Source organism: Vulpes lagopus, chromosome X (genome assembly GCF_018345385.1).
Source record: "Vulpes lagopus strain Blue_001 chromosome X, ASM1834538v1, whole genome shotgun sequence".
NCBI classification, from domain to species: Eukaryota; Metazoa; Chordata; class Mammalia; order Carnivora; family Canidae; genus Vulpes; species Vulpes lagopus.
The window spans coordinates 59,749,168-59,777,067 of record NC_054848.1 but is presented as its reverse complement, the minus strand read 5'-3'; the positions used below and the strand labels follow the sequence as shown (position 1 = coordinate 59,777,067).

General features: G+C 34.4%; 1 protein-coding gene across 5 annotated transcripts in view; it reads left to right on the top strand.

Moving 5' to 3' along the window:
• ATRX (ATRX chromatin remodeler) overlaps positions 1-27,900 on the top strand; it is a 336,264-nt gene that overhangs the window by 116,707 nt on the left and 191,657 nt on the right. For 3 of the 5 annotated variants that reach the window (XM_041740564.1, XM_041740566.1, XM_041740561.1), the window contains 4 exons: positions 3,064-3,173; positions 4,828-4,895; positions 5,204-8,286; positions 20,078-20,150. In XM_041740564.1, the coding sequence (XP_041596498.1) occupies positions 3,064-3,173; positions 4,828-4,895; positions 5,204-8,286; positions 20,078-20,150 (3,334 nt within the window). The remainder of the gene's footprint in view (positions 1-3,063; positions 3,174-4,827; positions 4,896-5,203; positions 8,287-20,077; positions 20,151-27,900) is intronic. The other 2 variants (XM_041740565.1, XM_041740562.1) reach the window with 1 other exon arrangement.

Sequence of the window (27,900 nt, the reverse complement as noted above, 5' to 3'; positions counted from 1 at the left end):
TAGCTATCACGTTTTCCCAGCACCATTTGTTGAAGAGACTGTCTTTTCTTCTTTTCTTTTCTTTTCTTTTCTTTTCTTTTCTTTTCTTTTCTTTTTTCTTTCTTTTCTTTTCTTCTTTTCTTCTTTTCTTTGTTGAGACTCTTTTTCCCCACTAGATAGTGTTTCTTGCTTTGTCAAAGATCGACTATATAATTATGGTCTTACTTCTGGGTTTTCTCTTTTCTTCTATTGATCTTTGTGTCTGTTTTACTGCCAGTACCATGCTGTTTTGATTACCACAGCTTTGTAAATAATTTAAGTCTGGAATTGTGTTACCTTCAGCTTTGGTTTTCATTTTCAAGATTGGTTTGGCTATGTGGGGGTCTTTGTGATTCCATATCAACTTTAGGATTGTTCTAGCTCTGTGAAAAAGTGCTCTTTGTATTTTTTAAGGATTGCATTAAATGTGTAAATTGCTTTGAGTAGTTATAGACATTTTAACAATACTTGTTCTTGCAATCCATTAGAATGGAATGTCTTCATTTCTTTGTGTCATCTTCAGTTTTTTATATTAATATTTTATAGAATTTTCTCTTTGGATCTGTTAAAATGTGTTGAACTCCTATGAAGATGCCTCTTTTCCATTTACACACTATATTATAATCATTAAGATATCTCATAACTAAAAATAAAAATGTAAAGTGTATATATGTAGAAACAAGTACATAAAATAACATTTCACCATTATTCAATATTGGCTTCACATCCCACTTAAATGAAATATTGGTTCAGTCTTACTTCTCCATTTCCTCCTCCTCCTCCCCCTCTATTTTTTAAAATTTTATTTATTTATTCATGAGAGACACAGAGAAGCAGAGACATAGGCAGAGAGAGAAGCAGGCTCCGTGCAGGGAGCCCGATGCGGAACTTGATCCCGGGACTCCAGGATCATGCCCTGGGCCAAAGGCAGGCACCCAATCGCTAAGCCACCTGGGCATTCCCTCCTATCCCTCTAATAATGAATATTTTGAAGTTTCTGTGCATGTGTATGTTTTTATATTTTTCTTACACATGTTTATTCATAAAGCATTTATTGTTCACTTAAAATATACAAAGTAGTATCCTGTGTTTATTCTTTTCAACATTTCACATTAAGCATTGCTTTTGAAGTGTGTCCATCTCAGTTTAGGTACATCTGATTTTTTATTTTCCACTGCTATGTAGAATTTTGTTAAATGAGTAAACTACTTCCATTTCCCAAATGGAAGTTATTTCCAATTTTTTGTTTTCAAAGTTTTCTGTTTTCCTACTTAGTGTGCAATGAATACCGTGTATATGATTTTTTGTGCATATGTGGGAGAAATTCTCCAAAGGATCACTTAGTTTTGTTTAGTTTTTTTTTTTGTTTAGTTTTTGATAATTGCAAAAGCACATAAAATAAGCTTAATATTTATTATGTTAACATTGGATGAACACCCATAGTCTAGCTTTTGTCTTGTTAGTGTATCTTAATACAGTCACTATTGAAATGAAGCACACTATGCATTTGTTTCTGTTAAAACAAATACAGAATATATGAGTACTCAAGATCAAACATTAATATGGGACAGTATAATAATAAAATACTAGAAACTTATATAGTGAATCTTCAAATTCTCCATATTGTCCTGAAAAGTATGATGGTGCTGTTAAAACTCGTTAAAACTTTTTTAACTTCTGCAAATAGGAATATTTGTCATAATGTTTGGGTCCGTGGTGCTTTGGGCCTAAAAAATAAGAAAAAAAACAAAATAGAAAATTGAAAGGGGGCAGCCCCCGTGGCTCAGCGGTTTAGCACCGCCTACAGCTCAGGGCGTGATCCTGGAGACCCGGGATTGAGTCCCACGTCAGGCTCCCTGCTTCTCCCTCTACCTGTGTCTCTGCCTCTCTCTCTCTCCTCTCTGTGTATTCTCATGAATAAATAAATAAAATCTTTAAAAAAGAAAGAAAATGGAAAGGTTAGAAATGTGTGTATTGTTTTGTCTTTTATTTAGAGATAGATATAGCTTATTCTTTTAATCGTCTCTCCTTTTTATTTGTGAATGCAGGCATTTTCATTGGCCTGTTTGGAATCATAATCTACCATTTTACTTGTATCAAGATCTTGGTTGCACATCAGAATCTCTGTAAAACTAAAAAAATAATGTTTAGGAGATTCTCATTCAGTAGATCAGGGGTGGGAATGGCTGTCTCTGCTTTTAAAAAGTTTCTTCAGATGATTCTGATGTTTAGGTCAGATTGTGAAGCACTGCTGTAAGCAGGACTAAGGGGTGAGAGTGAGGTAGGAGAGATTTCCTCTTCGTGGCATTGGGTCATCTTCAGACTGTTTTCCTGTAGACACTGTGGAATGGGGCTCTTCCTCCCTCATCTTCCAAGTCATTTTCAGGATTTGCTCTCAGGATGGATAGATATTTCTGCAAGTCTTATTTGTCCTTAATTGGAAATAGTAGACAGTGCTGACATTGAATGGATAGTGAAATACACATATAAGACAGGGTAGTGGGGATTATGGATAGTATTGAAGTCAATCTGAGGTAAGAAATTGGTAATTTAAAATTATCAGGTTTTCACATACTATATTGGAAGAGTCTGTGCTGACATATTCATTTTGAGGGTAAAAAATTAATGGCATACCTAACTTTTAAGTATAAGGAAAAGACTATTCCACATATGTCACTGGCTTCCCCATTCTTTAAGAACTGATAATTTATTTGCAAGGCAATAGCAAAGTGAAAAGAGCTCTTGACCCTATTTTTAGACTTCTCTTATGGAGTCTCTTCATGTTTTATCAAGTTATTGTGAGAAATAGGATTTGCAACTGTAAAAGGAGACAGATTAGGATTTGTAGTTCTGGAATTTGCCATGATTGTCATGTTTTTAGTAAGTCCATAAAATTATTAACCTTTCGTGTCCACAATGTCAACTTTTCTAAGGATTATCAAGTATTTAATTTCCAATATGAAAATTGCAAAATGCTGACTAAAGTAAATATCTTTTTTTTATGTGTGTGTGTATGTCTCAATAATGGTGACTCCTTTCTCCTAGAAGATGGGCTTCATGGGATTGTGAGCTGCACAGCTTGTGGACAACAGGTCAATCATTTTCAGAAAGATTCCATTTATAGACATCCTTCACTGCAAGTACTTATTTGTAAGGTATGTAATGATCTGTTTATAATTCATTCTACAAATATCTGAATGTTTACTATGTGTTAGACTTTTGGTTTATGGTGTCAGACTTTTGGTGCATAGTGATGAAGGAGATGGAAATGGTCTCTGTTTTTGGAGGGCTTATATTGTAGTGGAGAGGACAGACATTACAAAAAGCCCAGTAAGTGCCATGGTAGGGGAAGTATTGTGGAGTATGGGAGCATTCAGGAAGCCTGTGTACTTTGGAGTTGGGTAGGGAGGTCTTTATAATGTAGATAATATAAGATGGTATCTACATATAAATAGGAATTAGCCTGGTGAAGTGAGATTGACTCAGCATATTGTAAACAGAGGCAACTTGGTATCCAAAGGCTAGTGAGTGAAGGAGAGCATGGTGTGTTGGCAAATCTTAAGAGTATATGTGTATGCACATGTATGTTGTATAACCTTCCCTCTTTTTTATTTAAAGATTTTATTTATTTATTCATGAGATAGAGAGAGAGATTGAGAGGCAGAGACACAGGCAGAGGGAGTAGCAGGCTCCATGCAGGAAGCCTGATGTATGGGTCTAGATCTTGGGACTCTGAGATCTCGCCCTGAGCCAAAGGAAGAAGCTCAACTGCTGAGCCATCCAGGCATCCCTATAACCTTCCCTCTTTATGTATTCTAATTACCCAAATCTAAACTTTCTGCTTGGGGCAGGGTTTTGGCGTGAGTTGGAGACGATAGAGTTAAAAATGTCTCTCATATGTTGAAGGTAGTTTTAACAGTCTATGTATACTCTTTTATTAGTAATATCTTGGAGTTAATTTTAAATATCTATAATATCAAGGTTATGATTTCCCTAACTCATTACTGCTAAGATTAATTCTGTGTTAGTTTGTTTCGCAACAGAATGCCTCCTTGAAATGCAGGGGCAAACCAGATTTTCCTGAGTTGCAGTTCTATCTAGGTCTTCTATTGTATGAATTTTTGATACAGACCTATTTAAGTGGACTAAATTTACTTTTTCCTTTAGCAATTTGTGTCCCTCCATTCTTTGAATTCAGCCAGAAGCCTATTTAGGGGACATGTTGTAACTTCTAGTTTTAAAATGGGATAGCTGACTTTCATATTGCTAGATTTGTAATGTAATGTGTATTTCCTTTTTCTTCAAATATATATAATTGGGTTTTTCCAAGGACCAATCTATTGAACCTAATCTGTTTTGGTAATCAGTACTTTCATCAGTGGGCATGGAACCTTCCCTTTCTTCAGACTTAGTGAAAATGATTTTAAAGTCAGTCAGACTTGGATTTGAATACCAGCTTTGCCTGTCACCTAATTGTATGACTGGAGGAAATTTACTTATATATTAGCCTTTTCTCTCAAGTTGGGTGTAATCAGAAACTTGCTTTACCAAAATCTTTTATAAACTTTATATAAGGAATAGTGATACTTGATGATATGGGAATATATTTCAAGGGATTAATTTACTGAGATATTCCTATGTCTGTAAAATACTAGTATTGGATAAGGTAGTAGTTTGCTTTGATTCTCTAAAACATATAAATACACACACACATTGCCTTTACTTTTTTTAATGACTTAAAGTTTTTGTCATTTCTGAATGCTATCCATTTTGAATATATAATGTCCCCTTCCCCTTTTCTTTTAATAGAATTGCTTTAAATATTACATGAGTGATGATATTAGCCGAGACTCTGATGGAATGGATGAACAATGTAGGTAGGTAATAAATCAAGATGAACTAAAACTCAGTATTGCCTGCTTCTTATGGGGGGAAATTCTTACATAGTATGTTATTAGATCCATTTTTTGTAGTATCATCATTGATGTCTTTAATGGATGGTTATTCTTTTTCACAAAACCTTAGGTTTATGTCTGTTTTAGGTTTCCGGTAAAGAATAAGCAGGTGACCCAAAGTACTTTACTGTTAAAGTTCCTGGCAGGAAAATTTAAATTTCTTTAATAATGGAAAAATTTAAAGTGAGTTTCATTTTAGAATAATATTTTCATTTTTTAAATAATTTCAGGTGGTGTGCAGAAGGTGGAAACTTGATTTGTTGTGACTTTTGCCATAATGCCTTCTGCAAGAAATGCATTCTGCGCAACCTTGGTCGAAAAGAACTCTCTACAATAATGGATGAAAACAACCAGTGGTATTGCTATATTTGTCACCCAGAACCTTTGTTGGACTTGGTCACTGCCTGTAATAGCGTATTTGAAAATTTAGAACAGTTGTTGCAACAAAATAAGAAGAAGATAAAAGTTGACAATGAAAAGAGTAATAAAGTATATGACCATACACCCAGATTCTCTCCAAAGAAAAATAGTTCCAATTGTAATGGAGAAGAAAAGAAATTAGATGATTCATGTTCTGGTTCAGTAACCTACTCTTATTCAGCACTAATTGTGCCCAAAGAGATGATTAAGAAGGCAAAAAAATTGATTGAGACTACAACTAACATGAACTCCAGTTACGTGAAATTTTTGAAGCAGGCAGCAGATAATTCAGAAATCAATTCTGCTACAAAGTTACGTCAGCTTAAGGCTTTTAAATCTGTGTTGGCTGATATCAAGAAAGCTCACCTTGCATTAGAAGAAGATTTGAATTCAGAGATTCGAGCTTTGGATGCTGTAAACAAAGAGAAAAATACCAAAGAGCATAAGGTCATAGATGCTAAGTCTGAAACAAAAGTACGAAAAGGAGAAAAACCCTGTGCTTTGGAAAGGAAGGATATTTCAAAATCAGAAGCTAAACTGTCAAGAAAGCAGGTGGATAGTGAGCACATGGATCAGAGTAATACAGTACAGGAACAAAGAGCAAATAAAAGTGTCAGTGGTGAACATAAGAAATCTGATAAAAAAGAACCTCAATATGAACCTGCTAACACTTCTGAAGATTTAGACATGGATATTGTTTCTGTTCCTTCCTCAGTTCCAGAAGACATTTTTGAGAATCTTGAGACAGCTATGGAAGTTCAGAGTTCAACAGATAATCAGGGAGATGGCAATAGTGGAACTGAGCAAGAACTGGAGAATTCTTCTGTAAAATTAAATATTACTTCCAAAGACAACAGAGGAGGTATTAAATCAAAAACTACAGCTAAAGTAACTAAAGAATTATATGTTAAACTCACTCCTGTTTCCCTTTCTAATTCTCCAATTAAAGGTGCTGATTGTCAGGAAGTACCACAAGATAAAGATGGCTATAAAAGTTCTGGTCTGAATCCTAAGCCAGAGAACTGTGGACTTGGACAGGAAAAGAATGATAATGAGCATTTGTTTGAAAGTGAAGTTCCATTACTCTCAGAAGAATCTGATCTTCGAAGATCTCCACGTGTAAAGACCACACCCTTGAGGCGACAGACAGAAACCAATCCTCCAACATCTAATTCAGATGAAGAAAGTAATGAAATAGTTAAGGAGAAACAAAACCTATCAGTGCCAATGAGAAAAAACGATAAGCGAAATTCTTCTGACAGTGCTATAAATAATCCTAAACCTAATAAATTGCCTAAATCTAAGCAGTCAGAGACTGTGGATCAGAATTCAGATTCTGATGAAATGTTAGCAATCCTCAAAGAGGTATCCAGGATGAGTCACAGTTCTTCTTCAGATACTGATATTAATGAAACTCATACAAATCACGAGAAGACTTTATATGATTTAAAGACCCAAACAGGGAAAGATGATAAAGGAAAAAGGAAACGAAAAAGTTCTACTTCTGGTTCAGATTATGACATTAAAAAAGGCAAATCAGCTAAAAGATCTATAATTTCTAAAAAGAAACGACAAAACCAGTCTGAATCGTCCAATTATGACTCAGAATTAGAAAAAGAGATAAAAAGCATGAGTAAAATCGGGGCTGCCAGAACAACCAAAAAAAGAGTTCCAAATAAAGAAGACTATGATTCTTCTGAAGATGAAAAACACAGAAAAAAAGGAATGGATAATCAAGGGCAGAAAAATTTGAAGACTGCACATGAAGGATCATCTGATGATGCTGAAAGGAAACAAGAGAGAGAGAATTTCTCTTCAGCTGAAGGCACAATTGATAAAGACAGAACCAACATGGACTTAAGAGATCAAATCTCTAAGAATCAACAGTCAGGTGTTTCTTCTGATGGTGCTGATAAGCTGCCTTCAGGAAAGGAGGCTAGTTTTAATTCTCCAGAAGACAAAAAGGTTGCTGAAACTAAAGAAAAGAGTAAGCATTTGAAAACTAAAATGTGTAAGAAAGTACAGGCAGGCTTATCTGACATTCTTGAGAATTTCCCAAAGAAAGAGCAGAGTGATGAATCCTCTGAAGATGATAAAAAGCAGAGTAAAAAGGGAACTGAAGTAAAAGAAAAGAAAACTACAGACTTGAAGAAAAGTACAATTAAGATGGAACAACAGTATGAATCATCATCTGATAGCACTGAGAAACTACCTGAGGGAGAAGTTGTTTCTCCTTTTCCTAAAGGTATAAAACAAAATAAGAATGATACAACTTATGGAGAAAAGAAAAGTAAAAATACAAAAGATAAAACTTCTGAAAAGAAAGGTGAAGTATCTGATAATGCTGAGAAATTACAGGGAAAAAGAGATAGTTGTGATTCTTCAGAAGATAAAAAGAGTAAGAATGGGGCATCCAATAGAGTGAAGAAAAGATGTAACTTGTCTGAAAAGAGTTCAAGGAAGAGACAAGATTGTTCATCATCTGATACTGAGAAATATTCCATGAAAGAAGACGGTTGTGATTCTTCTGATAAGAGACTGAATAGAATAGAACTGAATGAAAGAAGAAATTTAAATTCAAAGAGAAATACCAAGGAAGTACATATTGGCTCATCATCTTCTGATGGTGAGGAAAGTTCTGAAGACAATAAAAAGCTAAAGAAACAGAGAACTTCAGCAAAAAAGAAGACAGTCAATGTCAAGGAGAAAATGAGAAACTCCCTAAGAACAAGCACTAAAAGGAAGCAAGCTGACATTACATCATCATCTTCTTCTGATATAGGAGATGATGATCAGAATTCTGTAGGCGAGGGAAGCAGTGATGAGCAGAAAATTAAGCCTGTGACTGAAAATTTAGTGCTATCTTCACATACTGGATTTTGCCAATCTTCAGGTATGCAAAAATACATAAATTCATAATTTGTACTTTTATCCTCTTGAATACCTACATTGTTTTCCTTGAAGCCAATCAAATGCAAGGTTACTGTTTAGGCAAAGGCCGTTTAAAAATTCTTTAAAGATTTGCTAGAAAGCCTGCCTTCATTTATTTTTATGCCATTATTGGAAAGTATTTCAAATATTGTTAGTATTCTGTATCTGATATACCAGGTTTGTTGGGTAGATAACAGAATTTATTTACCAATGTTTAGTGATTTTTCTGGAGTAATAAACAGTAGTTTATGAAGGAAAATCAGACCTCTGTCAGTCGTTCAGTAAGTATATATTCATGTAATGGAGATGTGTGCTTGGTGCTGGTATAACATAGTGTGTGGAAGTTTTAACTGCCTTGCCATGCATATGACTTTTTATGTAATCTCTGCACCCAGTGTGGGGCTCAAACTCACAACCCCAAGATCAAGAGTTGCATGCTCTTCCAGCTGAGACAGCCAGGCACCCCTGCATATATGACTTTTTAAATTGGACAGATTAACTTTTTGTCTAGTGAATTCTCTGAAAACTAAATTTACATCATTAAACCCATTGCTGATGCTTGTCAATTTTTTCTAATCACATGAACAGATGTTTCTGTCTATAACAATAACAAAATAAAAATCCAAAAAGTAGATGAATTACCTTACCTTGAGGAGATAGAGACTAGGACAGTTAGGGTTTGGGTCAACCAGTTAAGAATACCCCCCCCAAAATTAGAATTATAAAAATAATTTTTATCACTGTTGCAGTTCCTAAAAATCAGTTGTATAATAAATGTGCATGTGTCACTTCATTTTTTTTTAAGTCAGTAAACCTGTCAGTTAACCAGGGACATGTTAAGCAAACTTATTCATTCATTCATTCATTAAAAAAATTATTTATATTCTAAAGGATTTATTTATATTCTAACTCCAGCATGCTTGCTTAATTAATTAATTTAAATTCCAATACATGTAGCATACAGTATTATATTGATTTCAGGTTGTACTATATATAGTGGCTCAGCAAGTCTGTATATTAGTACTCATTGCAATAAGTGTACTCTTAATCCCCTTCACCTGTTTCAACCATCATGTCCCTTCCCTTTGGTAACCATCAGTTTGTTCTCTATAGTTAAGTGTCTGTTTTTTTGTTTGTCTTTTTTCTTTGTTCATTTGTTTTGTCTCTTAAATTCTACGTATGAGTAAAATCATAAGGTATTTGTCTTTCTCTGACTTACTTAGCATTATGCTCTCTTGATCCATACATGTTGCAAATAGTAAGATTTCATTCATTTTTATGGCTGAGTAATACTCCACTGTGTATATACATGCCACATCTTTATCCATCTATCACTGGACACTTGAGTTGCTTGTATAATTTAGGTATTGTAAATAATGCTGCAATAAGCATATGCATGCTTACATCTTCATGAATTAGTGGATTTCTATTCTTTGGTTAAATACTGGCAGAATTACTGGATCATATGTTAATTTTGTTTTTAATTTTTGAGGAATGTTCATACTATGTTCCACAGGGGCTGCACCAGTTTGCATTTCCACCAACAGTTTCCTTTTTCTCCACATCCTCACCAACACTTTTTATTTCTTGTGTCTTTGATTTCAGGCATTCTGACAGATGTGAGGTGATATTTCATTGTGGTTTTGATTTACATTTCCCTGATGATGAGTGATGTTGAGCATCTTTTCATATGTCTATTGGTCATTTTTATGTCTTCTTTGGAAAGATGCCTGTTTATGTCTTTTGTCCATTTTTAATTGGGTTATTTGTGGAGTTTCTTGGTGCTGAGTTGTAGAAGTTTTTTATGTATTGTGGATACTAATCCTTTATTGGATATATCGTTTGTAAGTATCTTTTCCTATTCTGTAGGTTGTCTCTTAGTTTTGTTGTTTCCTTTGCTGTGCAGAAGCATTTTATTTTAATGTAGTTCCAGTAGTTTATTTTTGCTTTTGTTTACCTTGCCTCAGAAGACATATCTAGAAAAATGTTGCTACAGTGGTTGTGAGAGAAATAACTGCCTATGCTCTCTCCTAGGATTTTTATGGTTTTAGGTCTCGCATTTAGGTCTTCAATCCATTTTGATTTATTTTTGTGTATGGTTTCAGAAAGTGGTCCAGTTCCATTCCTTTGTATGTTGCTGTCCAATTTTCTCCACAGTATTTGTTGAAGAGACTTTTTCCTGTTGCATATTCTTGCCTCTGTTGAGAAAAATTAATTTTGTTGAAAATTAATTAATCATATAATGTTGAGCTTAATTCTGGTCTTTCTTTCCTGTTTTCTTGAGCTATGTGTCTGTATTGTGCCAGTACCATACTCTTCTGATTACTCCAGCTTTGTAGTATATCTTGAAATCTGGGATTGTGAAACCTCAAGTTTTGCTCTTCTTTTTTGAGATTGTTTTGGCTATTCAGAGTGTTTTTTTTTATTCCATGCAATGTTAATATTTTATTTTTTTATTCATGAAAGACACACAGAGAGAGGCAGACACACAGGCAGAGGGAGAAGCAGGCTCCCTGCAGGGATCCTGATGTGGCATTTGATCCTGGGTCTCCAGGATCAGGCCCTGGGTTGAAGGTGGCACTAAACCGCTGAGCCACCTAGGCTGCCCTGATCATATGATTCTTATGCTTTCTCTTATTGATGTGACGTATCACATTGGTTGATTTGCAAATACGAATCTCACTTGCAGCCCAGGAATAAATCTTACCTGATTGTGTGAATGATTTTTTAATGTATTGTTGGAGTCTGTTTGCTAGTATTTTCTGGAGGATTTTTGCATCTATGTTCTTCAGAGATACTGGCCCGTAGTCCGTAGTCCCCCCGCCCCCTTTTTTAAGATTTTATTTATTTATTCTTGACACACACACACACACATACACACACACACACAGAGGCAGAGACACAGGCAGAGGGAGAAGTAGGCTCCATGCAAGGAGCCTGATGTGGGACTTGATCCCGGGTCTCCAGGATCACACCCTGGGCTGCAGGTGGCACTAAACCCCTGCACCACCGGGGCTGTCCTCGTAGTTCCCTTTTTAAATCAGGTTTTTGTATCAGAGTAATGCTGGCCTCTTAGAATGAATTTGGAACCTTTCCTGCATCTTCCATTTTTTGGAATAATTTGAGGAGAATTGGGTATTAACTTCTTAAAATATTTAGAATTCACCTGTGAAGCCACGTGGTCCTGGACTTTAGTTTGCTGGGAGTTTTTTGCTTACTTATTCAATTTCACTGTTGGCAGTCGATCTGTTCAAATGTTCGATTTCTTTGCAGTGTAGGTTTGGGAAGTTAAATGTTCTTAGAAATTACTCAATTTCTTCTATTTTGTTTAATTTGTTAGCATATAGTTTTTCATAATATCCTCTTACAATCCTTTCTATTTCTGTGTTGTCTGTTATTGTTTCTCCTCTTTCATTTTTTTAAAGATTTTATTTATTTATTCATGAGAGACAGAGAGAGAGAGAGAGAGAGACAGAGAGAGAGAGAGGCAGAGACACAGGCAGAGGGAGAAGCAGGCTCCCTGCAGGGAGCCCGACATGGGACTCGATCCGGGGTCTCCAGGATCGCCCCCTGGGCTGAAGGCAGCGCTAAACTGCTGAACCACCCAGGCTGCCCGAGCCCTCTCATTTTTTTGATGTGTCTGGCTGAAGGTTTATCAGTTTTGTGATATTTTCAAAGAACCAGCTTCTGGTTTCATTGATCCATTGTTTTTTGTTTGTTTTGTTTTTGTTTTTGTTTTTTATTTATGCTCTAAACTTTATTGGTTCTTCCTACCACTGTTCTTTTTTTTTTTTTTTTTTGGTAGCTTTTTTAGGTATAAGGTTATGTTGTTTATTTGAGTTTTTTCATGTTTCTTAAGATAGGCTTGTATTTTTATAAACTTTCCTCTTGCTGCATGCCAAAGTTTTTGGAGCCTTCTGGCTTCATTTTCATTTGTATCCTTGCATTTTTTGATTTCCTCTTTGATATATTGGTTGACACATTCATTGTTTAGTAGCGTGTATTTAACCTCCATGTATTTGTGTTTATTTTAGATTTTTTCTTGTCGTTGATTTCTAGTTTCATGGCATTGTGGTTGGAAAAGATGCATGGTATGACTTCGATCTTTTTGAATTTGTTAAGATTTGTTTTGTGGCCTAACGTGATCTATTCTGGAGAATGTTCCATGTGCATGTGCAAAGAATTGTGTTCTTTTTTAGGATGGAATATTCTGAATAAATCCGTTAGATCCATCTTGTCCAATGTGTCCTTTAAAGCCACTGTTTTCATGTTGATTTCTCTTTGAATGACTACGCATTGATGTAAGTGGGGAGTTAAAGTCCTCTGCTATTATTGTGTAGCTATTGAATACTTCTGTTTGTTATTAGCTGTTTTATGTTTTTGGGTGCTCCAATGTTGGGTTCATAAACATTTATGATTATACCTTATTTTTGGGTTGTACTGTTTATGATTAAATGGTATCCTTTTTTGTCTTGTTAAAATCTTTGTTTTAAAGTCTATTTTTTCCATTACAAGTATTGCTACTTGGTTTCTTTTTACATCTATTTGTATGATGAATGTTTTTCCATCCCTTCCCTTTCAGTCTACATGTGTTTTTATGTCAGATGTGAGTCTCTTGGTATCATATAGATGGGTCTTCTCCATTTTAGTCGTTTTGCATCTTTTGATTGGAGCATTTAGTCCATTTACATTCAAAGTAGTTATTGGTAGGCGTGTATTGCAATCTTGTTGTTGTATGCTTGTTTTTGTAGTTTTTCTCTGTTCCTTTTTTCTCTTGATCTCTTCTCTAGTTGTTTGCTGGCTTTCATTAGTGATGTGCTTGGATTTCTTTCTCTTTGTTTTCTTGCACATCAGTGGTTTTTTGTTTGTGGTTGTCATTAGTTTTATATATAACATCTGCGTGTAGCAGTCTATATTAAGTTAATGGTTGCTTAAGTTTGAATCCATTCTAAAAGCACTAAATTGTTCCTCTGTCTCCCCTCCCCCATGTTTTAGATATATGGTGTTTTTATATTTCCTTCTGTTTTGCAAATCCCTTGACTGATTTTTATTGACATACTTTTTACTGCTTTAGTGTTGCCTACTTTTCTTATTATGATCTTACCTTTCCACTCAGAGAATTCCCTTTAGTATTTCTTGTATGGCTGATTTAGATGAATTCATTTAATGTTATTTGTCTATGAAACTCTATCTCTCCTATTCTAAATGATCGTCTTGCTGGAGAGATTATTCTTGGTTGCAGTTCTGTTTTCCTTCAGCACTTTGAATTTGTCATGCCAGTCTCTTCTAGCCTTCAAAGTTTCTTCTGAAAACTGTTCATATCTTTATGGAATTTCCCTTGCATGTACCTGTTTTCTCCCATTCCTTTTAAAATTCTCTTTTTATCACTACATTTTGCTGTTTTAATTACTGTATGCCTTGGTGTGGACCTTCTTGGATTGATTTTATTGGGGACTCAGTGTCTGCTGAATCTGGATGTATGTTTCCCTCCCCGGATTTGTGAAGTTTTTTCAGCTATTATTACTTCAAGTAATTTTTCTGCCCCTTTTTCTTTTTCATGTCTTTCTGGGGTCCTTAGAATGTTCCTCTTACCATGCTTGTTGTGTTACTTCGTGGCCTAAATCTATTTTCATTTTTTATTATTTTTTTCTCCCTTCTGTTCAGCTTGATTGCTTTCCATTACCCTGTCCTGTAGGTCAGTGGTCTATTCTTCTACTTTCTCTGTTCTATTATTTATTCCTTCTAGTGTATATTCAGTTTCAGTTATTGAATTCTTCATTTCTGATTGGTTCTTGTTTATGTTTTTTACCTCTTTGTTGAGCATCTCTGAAATTCTCTACTCTTTTCTCAATTCCAGTGAGTATCTCTATGACCATTACATTAAATTTTCACTTAGGCATACTACTTCTCTCTGTTTTGTTTAGCTCTCTTGCTGTGATTTTGTCATTTTCTTTCATTTGGGACATATTCCTTTTTCTTATTTTGTTCAATTCTCTGTGTCTCTTTCTACATGTTAGGCACATGCTCTTATAAGTAGTGGTCTTATGAAGAACAGGTCCTGTAGTGCAATGTCTCCTGTTCACCAGAACTTGACACTTCTGGAATGTCTCCTGTCTTTGTTGCACGTACCCTAATTTTATGGCTAAGCCTCATTTGTCTTCATTCCAGTCATCTACAATGGCTCTGTTTAACTCTAGTGGGCAGGGTTTGGTCCTTGTGTTGTTATGGGCCTGTCTGGTATTTGCCTTGGGCTTGAGTTGAGTCAACTCAACTTGACTCAACTCAAGCCCGTATCTTGGGTCCATAGCTCAGAACTGAAGGGTATTCTCCCCATGTTGTCTCCTGTGAAATTTTTGTTGGTAGGCTGAGCTTACTGTCAGACCAGATGTCTGCCCTCAGCTCCCTGCTGGGGCTGCAGTTGAACTCATATGTATGCTTATCTTTCCTTCTGCCCCAGGGTGGGAGTCATTTTGGAATGGTGCTGGCTACTCTTGGGGCTGTAAGCACACTGCCAGGTTTGTGTTACTTCTTTGGGTGATCTCCTGGCAAGGGTGTGTTGGTGGGGACTGTCTGTAGAGGAACATGGAGGCAGCAGGGTGTGTGTGGTGCCAGCAAGATTCATACCAGTCCTCTGTGGAAGGTGTCTTGCAGCCACCTGAGAAAACTGTCTAAAGGCCATGTTGGTGTGGAAGGGGTAAGTCTACAGAAGACATAGTGGGGTGGGGCACACTTTTAGCAAGGTATATGGAGAGTGTTGGTGCTGTGTTGGTTCCTGCAGGTGTATGTATGTGTATCTAGGCTGGGGAGTGGGAAGGGAAATGATACCTGCCAGCTTTGTGGTCTTGCAGAAGTCTCCCAAAGATCCTTGTCCTTCCAGCACATGCTCTGAGGTTAATAAAGAAACCTCCTTCTTGTATACCCTAAGTGTTTTTCAAACTGCTGTTTGTATGCTATATCTCAGTGGAGTTGTTTGTTGTGTTATCTCTTAAGGATGGGGACTCAGTTTTCTGTTGTTCCCTGGTTCTTCCAGAGTTGAGCCTGTTGAGTTTTAAAATTTCATGTGTGAAGCCCCACCAGTTTTAAGTTCTTGGGAAGTTAGATCCCTCTGGTTTTCAAAGCCAGGTGTTACTTAGATTTGTCTTCCTGGTGTGTGGGTCTTTCATGCCTGGGGTGCATAGCTTGGGGTCTGCTCTCTTTCCCTGTATATGCCTGTGGCATCCTTCCTTTCCTCTGACAGACCCACAGGTCACTTTGGCTCCCGCTGCGTCTTTGCCCTTTCTACCCTCTTCATGTGGAGAGTCTGTTTTGTCAGTCTTTAGAACATTTTCTTTTTTATTTATACTGATATGGCTGTTACGTAGATGTAACCATAAGATGATGAGGTGAGCCTGGGATCCTCCTACTCTGCCATCTTCACCAGAAGTCCACCTGAACATTACTTCAAAATTTTTATAAAGGTGATTTTAGGGGATCCCTGGGTGGCGCAGCGGTTTGGCGCCTGTCTTTGGCCCAGGGCGCGATCCTGGAGACCCGGGATCGAATCCCACATCGGGCTCCCGGTGCATGGAGCCTGCTTCTCCCTCTGCCTGTGTCTCTGCCTCTCTCTCTCTCTCTCTGTGACTATCATAAATAAAATTAAAAAAAAAAAAAGGTGATTTTAGGTTTAACTGTGTTCCAGCACAGGCAGAATGCTTAAATTTTTCCTTTCATTCCTTGAGTTAGGATTTTCCATTTATCCCAATTGTATTTTGTGCAATTAACTCGAATATTGCTTTTTAAATTTTTTATTTTAAAATACTTTAGTTACCATTGACTGGAAGCCTTACCAATAATATAAATAGTTGATTAACACATATTTTCTATGTATTATATACTGTATTCTTAAAGTAAGCTACAGAAAAGGGAATAAAATCATAAGGGAGAGAAAATATAGTGTATTACAAAAACTACATGTACAAGTGGACTTGTGTAGTTCAAAGCTGTGTTGTTCAAGTCTCAACTGTATGAGAGATTGTTTGAGATTGTATAAGAGATTGTTTGTATTCAATCTAATACTTACTTAGATATCATATCAATGTTTTGTTACCAGGTTAGTTGGGAAAACTCTTATTAGAGATTAGAGTGTAAGAATAATAAATTGTGAGTAGTTACATGGAATATTATCAGTGGCAAAGTGTAGGTGATGGAATTAATCTTAAACTTCAGAAAACTGGTTTCCATGATTAAACATCTTCCCTAATGAAATCAGCATGTTTGATTTCAATTGCTAGTTTTCATTTCCCAAAATGTAACTTGATTTGACACATATGAGAGGTTTCTATGATATACATCTCATGTTTGGAACTATTAATATCTAGTGTAATAAGTAATATGTATTCATTAGATCTTAAGAGATGGCAATGTATGGCAAATATTTGTAGGGTGCATTTCCCGAGAATTCCTTACTTGCGCATTAGTCTAGATCACTGTGTTCCATTCTGATCATTGTGTTTCATGTAACTTTGTTCTGAAGGACCATTGTGCTGATCAGGAGGTGGTCCTTTTTCATGTATGTATCCACAGAAGCCTTGAGAATTGAGCTCTTCTGCAGATGACAATCTCTCAACTATTTGGTGGAATAAGCCTTATTGGCATTTTCTTTACCCTGAGTATTTCTTAAGAACTGATTACTTTAGGGATGCCTAGGTGGCTCAGTGTTTGAGTGTCTGCCTTTAGCTTAGGGCATGATCCTGGAGTCTGGGGTCCAGAGATCGAGTCCCACATTGGGCTCCCCACGGGGACCCTGCTTCTCCCTCTGCCTATGTCTCTACCTCTCTCTCTTTGTATCTCTCATGAATAAATAAATAAATAAATAAATAAATAAAATCCTTAAAAAATACATCTTTAAAAAAACTGATTACTTTAGGTAAAAAAAAAAAGAAGATAATTTTGCTTGGGAATTAACACATCTAAAAATTGGCCTTTGTAAAAATGCCTAAGCAGAAAAAATTATGAAGGGTGTTAAAATAAGCACTATAAAAAGTACTGTGTTTCAAGGTAAGTTTGTATGTGAGTCAATGACAGGTGACATTCCTTGATAATTTGTATGCATTTATGAGCATAGTATATTTTCCTAATATGTCCAACTTAAAGGAACAATATTTTTGAACTTTTAAAATGCCTCCCCTGCTCTCATATATTTAGATGATTCCAATTTATTCAGCCATAGTTGGATATTCTGTTATTAGGCCAGTAGTTTACTTGAAAAATTGGGACTTAAGAATGGCATGAGCAACCAAAATGAAGCACTTGGTCCTAGGAGTTTGAGGAGTTCGCAGTCCAGTGAACAAGATAGACATAGATAAGTCATTATTTAAAAAAAATACCAGAAGACATATATAAAACAAAAATGGGGCTGTGTGCTAAATATAGCAAGTGAGCCATTTAATCTAAATATTAGAAGAAGACTTAGAAGAACAGGTAGCATTTGAACTCAATTTTGAAGGATGTGTCAGATTTTGAAAAGTATAATAGAGGAATAACAGTAATATTCCTAGTAATATTTCATTTGCAGATTGGTCTGCCTGAGGTATTTATTGTGAGTTTGGTAGGATATTCTAAGATTTATTTTTGCCTTTCTATATTCACCATATTTCTATCCTGAACCTATAGTTGTCAGTGTTCTTTATGGATTTTTTCTTCAACATTTTCTCCCTATTTTTAATTATAAAGCAATTTCATTTTATTTTTAAAAAGATTTATTTATTTTAGAGAACAAGACCGAGAGGGAGAGAGAGAGTGATTGTGGGAGCAGGAGCTTGAGTTGGGGCGGGAAGAGGGAGAGAGAATCTCAAGAGGGTTCCACACTCAGCATAGAGCTGGATGTGGGGCTCGATTTCATGGCCTTGAGATCACGACTTGAGCCAAAATCAAGAGTCAGAGACTTAACCAATTCAACCACCCAGGTGCCCTCAAAGCAATTTTAAATAAACAGAAAAGTTTCTGTCATTAACATTGTACTATGTTTGCTTTATCACATATCTATTTATATATCCTTCTTTTTATCCATCAATGTTTTTGCCTTTTTAACTGTTCATTTTGAATTATAAATTCACAGGATATTGCAAAACAGAACAAAACCATACAGGGAGGTATTGAACAATACTCTTCATTCAGTTTCTCTCAATGGTGACATCGTATATAACTGTAGTACAATGTCAAAACCAGGAAACTGAAGATTTATTGCAATTTCACCAGTTTTTCATGCACTGATTTGTTTGTACTTGTATGTATTTGTAAGTATAGTTCTATGCAATTACATCACATGTAGCTTTTTATAACCACTATAACCAAGATACTGAATGATTTATCACAAGATTCCCTTGTGCTAGCTTATACATATCCCCTTGCTTGTCCCCATTCTTAACCCCTGGCAACTGTTAATTTCATTTTCATCTCTAATTTTGTTATTTTGGGGTAGAATCATTAAGTGATTGGCTTTTTTCATCAATGGCTTTTTTCACTCAATGTAATGCTCTTGAAATCCTTGCTGCATTTCAATATAAATGGTAAACATTAGCATACCACTCCCTAGTTACTTTAGCTTTATTATTTAGTATTAATAATTTAGTATTTAGCATTAATTTAATATTAATTCAGTATTATTTAGAGGTCACAATATAAGTTTGTTTTTGAGGTAAAATTTACATACAGTGAAATGCACAAATCTTGCCTTCTTTAGATTTTTAATCAAAAGGTTTATGTATACAATGGAATATTACTCAGCAATTAGAAACGACAAATACCCACCATTTGCTTCAACGTGGATGGAACTGGAGGGTATTATGCTGAGTGAAATAAGTCAATCGGAGAAGGACAAACAGTGTATGTTCTCATTCATTTGGGGAATATGAATAATAGTGAAAGGGAATATAAAGGAAGGGAAAAGAAATGTTGGGAAATATCAGGAAGGGAGACAGAACATAAAGACTCCTAACTCGGGGAAACGAACTAGGGGTGGTGGAAGGGGAGGAGGGCGGGTGTTGGAGGGGAATGGGTGACGGGCACTGAGGTGGACACTTGACGGGATGAGCACTGGGTGTTTTTCTGTATGTTGGTAAATTAAACACCAATAAAAGTTAATTAAAAAAAATAAAATAAAATAAAAAAAAAAAAAAAAAAAAAAAAAAAAAAAAAAAAAAAAAGAAAAAAAAAAAAAAAAAGGCTAGCAATGTAGCTTTTTTATAAGGAAATCAATTTTACTGTTCTTGAATATTTCTCTTAGTAATTCTGGTCATGACTATGATACAGATTTAAGTATATTTTACTTACTTGCTACTACCAAAATATTTATAGTAATTTTGCTATTCTTTAACAGGATAAATTAAAGATCTCTTTATTTATTTTTTTTAAAGTTCTCTTAACTTTAAACTTAAAATGGATCACTAAAATGCTTACTTATTTCAGCAAGAAAGTTATTGTACTGTGATGACAGATGATAAAGACTTGTTACTGGGAAGGATTAGCTTTAGAACTGTTGTATTCTGGGAAGGAACTTTGAAATATATAAAACCCAACTATTGTTTTACTGCTGGTACTTAATAAATTCCCTATTGTGCTTTCCCTATAAATTTTTTTTCTCATGTTTTAGATCCAGAGTACAGTTTAGAACCCACTAGTTGTGTTAAAATTTTTGGCTTTCAGTTATATTTTACATGATTTTACTTATATAGATAATTTAAAGCTAATTTTAAGTACACTTTTTTCCCCTCAAGGAGATGAAGCCTTATCTAAATCAGTTCCTGTCACAGTGGATGATGATGATGACGACAATGATCCTGAGAATAGGTATGATTCCATCTATAAGGACTTTAAAAAGATTATAACACACCCTAGGCGTGGGCAGAAACAGCAGCAACGGAACTGCAAGCCGGTTGTAAAAACCAGGAGTGCCCGCCTTAGAAAGACTCGCTCACAGTCTTCCTGCAAGTTTGAAAGAAAGCCCAGAAAATGGGCTAAAGCTCAGAAACCTTAAAAGAAAGTAAATATAAATATCAACACACCTAGCATAGGGTGTGTTATAAATACAGCACTGTCAATTTTACGTTCCCATGTAAATTGTGATAATTTTTTGAGAATATTTTAATTTTGGCAGATTATTTTATTGATGAAAGTAAATCATATTGCAGTAAATTGGTGACAACAGACTTCTCTTTCCTCAATATTTGATTATTGTTTTTAATTGCCATCTAATATAGTGGTCCGATTTATTAAGACCCATTCAAAGTGAAAAAAAGGAGATTGCTCAGATATGTAAGATTAAGAAATTCTTTTCAAAATAAGTATCAATTTACAAAGTATCCAGACTGATGTGGATTTTAAACATTTTTCAGATAAAATAGTATGATAGTATTAACTTTAATAAGACTAAAATAGTGGGTTAGAAGTAAACAGTGGAGCCTGTACAGATAGATTCACTTAACCTAAGGGTGGCTGGGAAAAGAAAAGAATACAAAGCACACCCATATCCTAAGGGTAAAGAATAATGAAAATAAATGTATTAAAGAATACAACCCTAATTTTTTTTTACCTATCTTTTAAACCATTCCTGAAATACAGTGTATCCCACACTTATATTTTCAGCAAGATTGTGTGATATAGTAGATGGAATTTTGGAATAGTGGGGATAAGAGATTTCTAGTTCTAACTTCTCTGTGTAATTGTGTGCAAGTGACTTAACTACTCTGCAAAAATTTTTTGATTTCTAAAATGAAAAGGTTGGATGAAATTTTCTCTGATAAATTCTAACACCAATTATCCATGATAGACTTAATGGTTTTACTAAAGAATACTATATTAACCATTTATTCCTAATAAGTTATAATATTAAAAAAACATGAAAATATGCATGCAATTGTTGTGTCATAATTTTGTAGGAAATTGAGTTAGTAATGCTGTGGGCTGGCTGTTATTCTAGCTCTGTTTTGTTTATCTTTTTGATGCTGATAGGGTTTTCTGTTTCTAAGATCAGCATTCTTCTAATAGAAAGTTTTTATTAAGGTAAATGAACAATTTTATTTTGTACTTTAAAATAGAGATTCATGGGCACAGTGATTCAGATGCTGCTTACCTACTTTTTTATTAAAAAAAATCTATGTATTCAGTTATTTTATGAGATGGGGTGGGGCCCAGAATGGAATGGTAAATAAAAGCCTACATTTTATTCATCAGCAATTTTTATAATACTCGATTATAGCAAGATTATGAAAGCATTTAAAAATTCTCTTTTAAAAAAATTCTCTTTTAAAATGCTTTAATTCGGGGATCCCTGGGTGGCGCAGTGGTTTGGCGCTTGCCTTTGGCTCAGGGTGCGATCCTGGAGACCCGGGATCGAATCCCACGTCGGGCTCCCGGTGCATGGAGCCTGCTTCTCCCTCTGCCTGTGTCTCTGCCTCTCTCTCTGTCTCTCTGACTATCATAAATGAATAAAAATTAAAAAAAAATAAAATGCTTTAATTCCTCTTTATTTAGACTAATTTGTTTTCCTGTAAACCACGAGGACTCAAAATTTTTTTTTACTCAAATGTTATTAAAAGGCTAATAATGCTTAAAACATGCTATATTCTAATTTAACTATATGAGTGATGAATCTTAATCTCATATTTAGCCACCAAATGGGAGTATCATTAAGGTATGATAATTTTATATTTGTGTTAGATCTTGTCAAAATATAAATATCATTTTCATCTTTTAAGTTGCTTGATTATATCTTTCTGTAACTGGCAAGTATTTTATTGGAAGATATATTTAATTCTATCTTGTATTTGTGATTAAAAAATACAACCCTATTCAGTAGTTTGGAGAAGAACTGAATTTTATCTTGGACATGTTTTTCTTTATACTTATTTTAATGTGCCTGTATAAAACATTAATAACTTGTTTCATTTTCAACATACCAAAGAGGTATTTAATACCCACGATGGGAATACAGATTACCTTCTGGAACTATTTTAGCATAGATGATGTATTTGAGCATATTTGAATATGCACTAGGCAACTTTTAAAAATTTATTTTGTGGATCATGATTAAGTCTTGGAGTTATTTTTACCAATTTCACAGTTTTTGAGTAGGATGTATTTTAGTACACAGTATATTGTAATTGTGTGTAAATTTGTACACAATTGTGGAATTGTGTATAAATTATGTATACATTTCATATGCCTTGATTATTTAGCAGTGTTAATACATTTTCAGTGTTGACATTTGTGGAGAGGTAAATAGTGTATTAATGCCAGTGCTTAAGTGTTTGGATGCAATAAATTTCTATAAAACTTTTTTCTTGTTCAAGAATTTAATTTTCATTATAATGTATCTTTTCATGAAAGTTGAAAAAATTTGATAAGATCAAGATATGGAGGGTAGTTTGTAGCCAAAGAAGTTCTGATATTTCTGAAATTGAGGCAGTGAATACTTAGACTTTTCTAAACATGTATACTTATATATGAAATATATACTTATATATATATTTATAGGAAAGTTTTATAGTGGATTTTAGTACTGTTTGTATCTTTTCTATTTTTAAAGCGATGATAGTTTTTGAGGTCATTTAAAATACTTAGCCATGTCCTGAATATTTTAGTAGGTGTGAATATATAAATTTTTTATTTTAGCATACTGTTTTGTAGCATTCATATTTGAAAGTAAATATATGCTATTGTGAGATAAAGTAGTCTAACTTGTAAATTTTGCGTTTAATTGCATTTATTTAATAAACAATGAAAAAATAGGTTGATAGTTTAACTTTTTCTTTTGGTTGAGCATTTTAGAAAGAAATGTAAATAGTAGACTAACTTTATAGTTTGAATTTTGTATAATTGAGAATTTACGTAGATTTTTATAGTTTAGACTTTTTGAAAGGGAGAATAATGTGAAACAGTTTGTCAGGTTATATAAATGATACATGTAATTTTAAAGTCAGTTATTTGAATATGCCATTACATTAATGTTGCCTTTTAAATACCTATTGTGTTTTAAGTTGGTTCTTTCATTGAAAATACATTCATGTAATTTTTTTATTGTTGCATATCTACATTCAGCTGGCATTGAAAATACATTATGATTCTTAAAAGGGATATTAAGACCAAACATTTTCTGATGTCCTATATTTGAATTACCTGCACTGTGAATTAGCCCTAGTGATAAGATGGTAGTTCATTCAACTTTGAATTAGCCTCATTGATAAGATGGGAGTTGGTTCAAGTTTAACAGTGTTAGTGTTGAGGATCGTTAAACTGGGCTTGTCTTTAGAAGTTGCATACTAATAAACCAATGAAGAGTCCATTCTCTCAGAAAAAGAATTATTTTCAGTATGTTCTTTATTTATAGATTTTTTTCTAAGCAAATATTTTTTATTCCAATTTTGACTAAAAGATGAGATTTTTATATAGATACCCTCCCCTGACACACACATACAAATATTTACCTTATAATTGAAGAATGTTTAATTGAGTCTAGTAGTACTTCATAGTTTTTCTCATAATTTCTTTCTCGTTGGGGCTAATTACTTACTACATAGAAACAAAATTTGATATGGAGATTTCTTAAAGGAATTGCCCATTATTATTGTTTTTTAAAGGTTTTATTTATTTATTCATGAGAGACACAGAAAGGCAGAGACATAGGCAGAGGGAGAACAGGCTCCCCGTGGGGAGCCTGATGCAAGACTTGATCCCAGGATCACGACCTGAGCTGAAGGCACACACTCAACCACTGAGCCACCCAGGTGCCCTGGAATTGCCCATTATCAATAGAAGTTCTCCTTAATTATAGTGGGACTACACTGTAGCTTTAAACATTTCCAATTATTTTGTTATTTGGTGATAATTTACTTTTCAACTGGAAAATATACAAATGATTTTTTTTCCCTACTAGCTGGGTGGGGTATTCTGTTGGTGAAGGTTCTGTACTATTAATTCAGCATATTTTCAGAAGTAATTAATTGTTCCTGGATGTTGTTCATGCTAATGAAGATATTTAATGACTGGTTTACCTGATTTCAGCAATGTTTGATGCTGGCTTGAATATATCTCAAGTCCCTTCAGCAAAAGCCTTTTCATTTGGTTTCCATTTTTAATCACTTTTCAGAATATTCATCTTCTACACTTGTCTTTATCTAGTCTTTATACGAATTTGCTAAATCTGGAATAATTTTTTTCTCTGTGAAATGTTCTTTTATTCATGGTTGTCCTGTTTGTTTGGTCACCAAAATTGCTTTGGTTCCCCTTTATTGTTTTGAAAAACAAAGCTAGTATTTTAAATGAAGCATTTTACTTATTTTTATGTTTGAGTAAGGGTTTTAAATTCCAGCCATTTTAAGGTAACTCTTTTTCAGTTTACTTTGTTTTTATAGTGCAGGTAAGTATTGTAAGTCATTTAAGTATATATAGATGTTTAGTCAGTAGGTAGGATCCGTTTGTAGATAACTGGTTGCAGTTGCCATAAGATCTTTTTTTATGCTAGAATTTTTAGCAAGGAAAGAAATATGGTCAGTAGTGGTGATATTTCTGCTTAAGATTTAAACATTATATTTAGCCTTCCTTTCCTGTTCTCTGTTCTTTGGTGATATTGTAAGTTTTAGAGAGCGGAAAATAGCCCCCTCCTCCCCCAAGAGAGTTTGCATTTTCTAGTGTTAGCAAAAATGATTCCTTTTTTTGACAATTTGTGTCTCCTTTGTCTTTAGCTTTGAAGTTTTAGGTAAAAATGAGATGAATCAATTTTGTTGTTACCTTTCAAGTATAAGAAAATATTAAACTAGTTCTTTAAGATGATCAAATTTTCTAAATTTATATCAATGTTAATAAAATTTTTCTTGTTAAAATTTCCTCTGAAACTGCCTTAGATTTTTCATAAAATCAGGAAATGTACATTTTGTGATTTGAGTTTATTCAAACATAATAGCCTTTGTATAAATTGTTAATAAAATATGGGTTTTTAAATTCATATAGCTTTTATATTTCTACTTCCAAGATTTTTTTAAAAAGTTATTTGATACTAATTTTCCTGGTACCCTCACTAAAAAGAGAACAGTGCTGTTTTTTCATTAACTGCAAACATTGTAGGACATATGACTAAAATGTGTTTCAAACCATTTTTTAGCTTTTTGATTATTTAGTTACATCATTATGTCATAAACTCCACCATTTTTGAGTATAGATCATTACTTTTTATAGAAAGGTTCATATCAAGAATACTAATTTTGAACTAAGGAGTTAAAAATACTAATACAGATTTTGAAGATGAGGAATTCCATGATAATTCATGTTTTAGTTTATATTCTTAATCCTGAAGCATGTAACATTTGTTACTGCCTCACACTTTATTAGAAGAAGAAGGCTCACCACCTTGTTCTCACAAAAAATTTTCAACATTCTTTGGCTGTAGTCATTTGAATTATTTTATATATCACCATTTTGAATATGGTATGGTATTTTAGCGTAGCATATACTTAGGTACTTGTTTTATATCTCTAAAGGGTATGCTTTTAAACCTATAATCTTATTCAGAATTCTCAGTTTAAACTAATTTTATTGTGATCTTGTGCACAAATGTAAACAAAAAATTTTTTTTTCCATCTTTGTGTTTGGATGCACCGTAGTTTTTGGCCTTCTAAAACTATATTTTTCATTTAGCCATTTTCTTCAAACCTGTTTTCAGAACTTTTTAAAAGATAAAACAGTAGATTTTAGGGATATATCTGAGATGGCCTATTAAGTGCATTTTAGAAATGGAGCATGCTGGACTAAAGATTTTTAGAACTCTTATTTTTAAAAATTGAAGCTTCAATTCTTTCATTTCTAAGTACATATTTGGAAATCAATGAAATACAGATATCTTTAGGAATGTGATTATAGTAAATTCACCAAGTGCTCATAAGCCTAATAGTAGTGAATGAGTAGAGAATATAGCACTTGCATAGTAAAATTGGAGAATATTGGGATTCAGGATCTTAGGTGCCACTTCTGGCTTTGCCACTAACTAGCTTTGTTTCTTTGAGTATAGATCATTTGACATGACATCATTTGACCATGTCATTTTCCCTTTCTAAGCCTGTTTCCTCATCTGTAAAATGACAGAATTGGATTCTAAGGTCCTTCTTTCTAGCTCTAACATTTTGTGTTGCTTTTGTAATGGCTGTTTCTTTAAAACCTCCATGGTGCAACAGATTCCTCTCTTGATTGCTCCTGATTTAGAAATTTAATGTTTTGAATTACTGATTTATGTATCAGCAAGAGGTAGTTTACGTTCTTTCCCTGTTTGAGTGCTTTTGTGAAGAACATTATGTGTTTTCTTTCTTTCTAGATAGGATCAGAATAACTTAAGGCTTTCTTGGCTTCCTTCTTTCTCTTTCCTGCTTGCTTGTTCGTCTTTGCATTGTTGGGCTTATTCCTTATTTTATTATTGCTTTCTTTTAGTAGATGAAGATATAAGGGGTAATAAGACATTATCGTGATATTATATGATTTAGAAGCCTTAGCTTGTTTGGGTTTTGGGGTTCTATTCTCTCATGCACCAGTTCCGATCATTGTTTTTTTTTTTTTTTTTGTGGGTTTTTACCCTTCCTCCCATATTGTTTTGCTTTCTCCCCTTCTCCCTTCCCTTCCTTTCAGGAAAATGGAGGAGTGGCTCCATTACTTCCAGCTCTGCCCAGGTTTTCTGCCACAGAGTGGCACAGCCTGTTCCTCTAATGCTTCTGATAGAGTCGTGACTGCTTTGGATGCTACACCTGCCCCAAGATGTAATATTGAGCATTGAGATTCCAGGGGGGCAGTACCTTGTTGCCTGGATGATTTTCTCAGAAACGTCCTGGAAAGCCTCAAGAAAGGAAACTTCAGAGCAAACAAATCAACTAGGGATCATGACTATACATCCATCACATGTATACCAGCATGGGTCCAGCCGAGGCCTCCAAAATGATGCTTTGCCAGCCTCAGCTGGTTCTCAAGTGATGATGTCCTTGAAGTCTCTGTGGCCCGTGACTCAAGAGTTAAGGTAGTGGAGTTTCCCTTAAAGCATCTCACAGCAAGCTTTGTAGATGGGACACATCTCACCTCAACATGTTTGCTGACTACTCAGGTTGAAGTTCATCCTCAGCCCTTAGGTCCTTCAAATTAAGTTCTAACTTTGAGATGTAGGTTACGGGATAGTCTAGGTTTATGATATAGTGTTTCTTTGACATAGTGGACTTGAGCCATCAGTCATGCAAAATGATTTAATTTCATTCTTTTTTTAGAGCTTAATATACATGGCTATACATTAGGATTTCCATTGGTCAAAAGATGTTAGAAGGTAAATCTAAAGTATCTTAGGGAGATAAAGCTAAGGGAATCTCCATCACTCTGTATGTAACTTTTCAGTTTGGAGAAAAATGAACATTCTCTGAATTTTGTATTATTTTTCTGCTTCTAAAGTGATTGTGATTGTTCTTAAATTATATTCTTAATGAAGGTTGTTGATTGATAAATCATGTAATTTTTCATTGTATGGATCTCATTTAATTTTCCATGATTTGTTATGTAATTTCACAGTTGATATAAAATT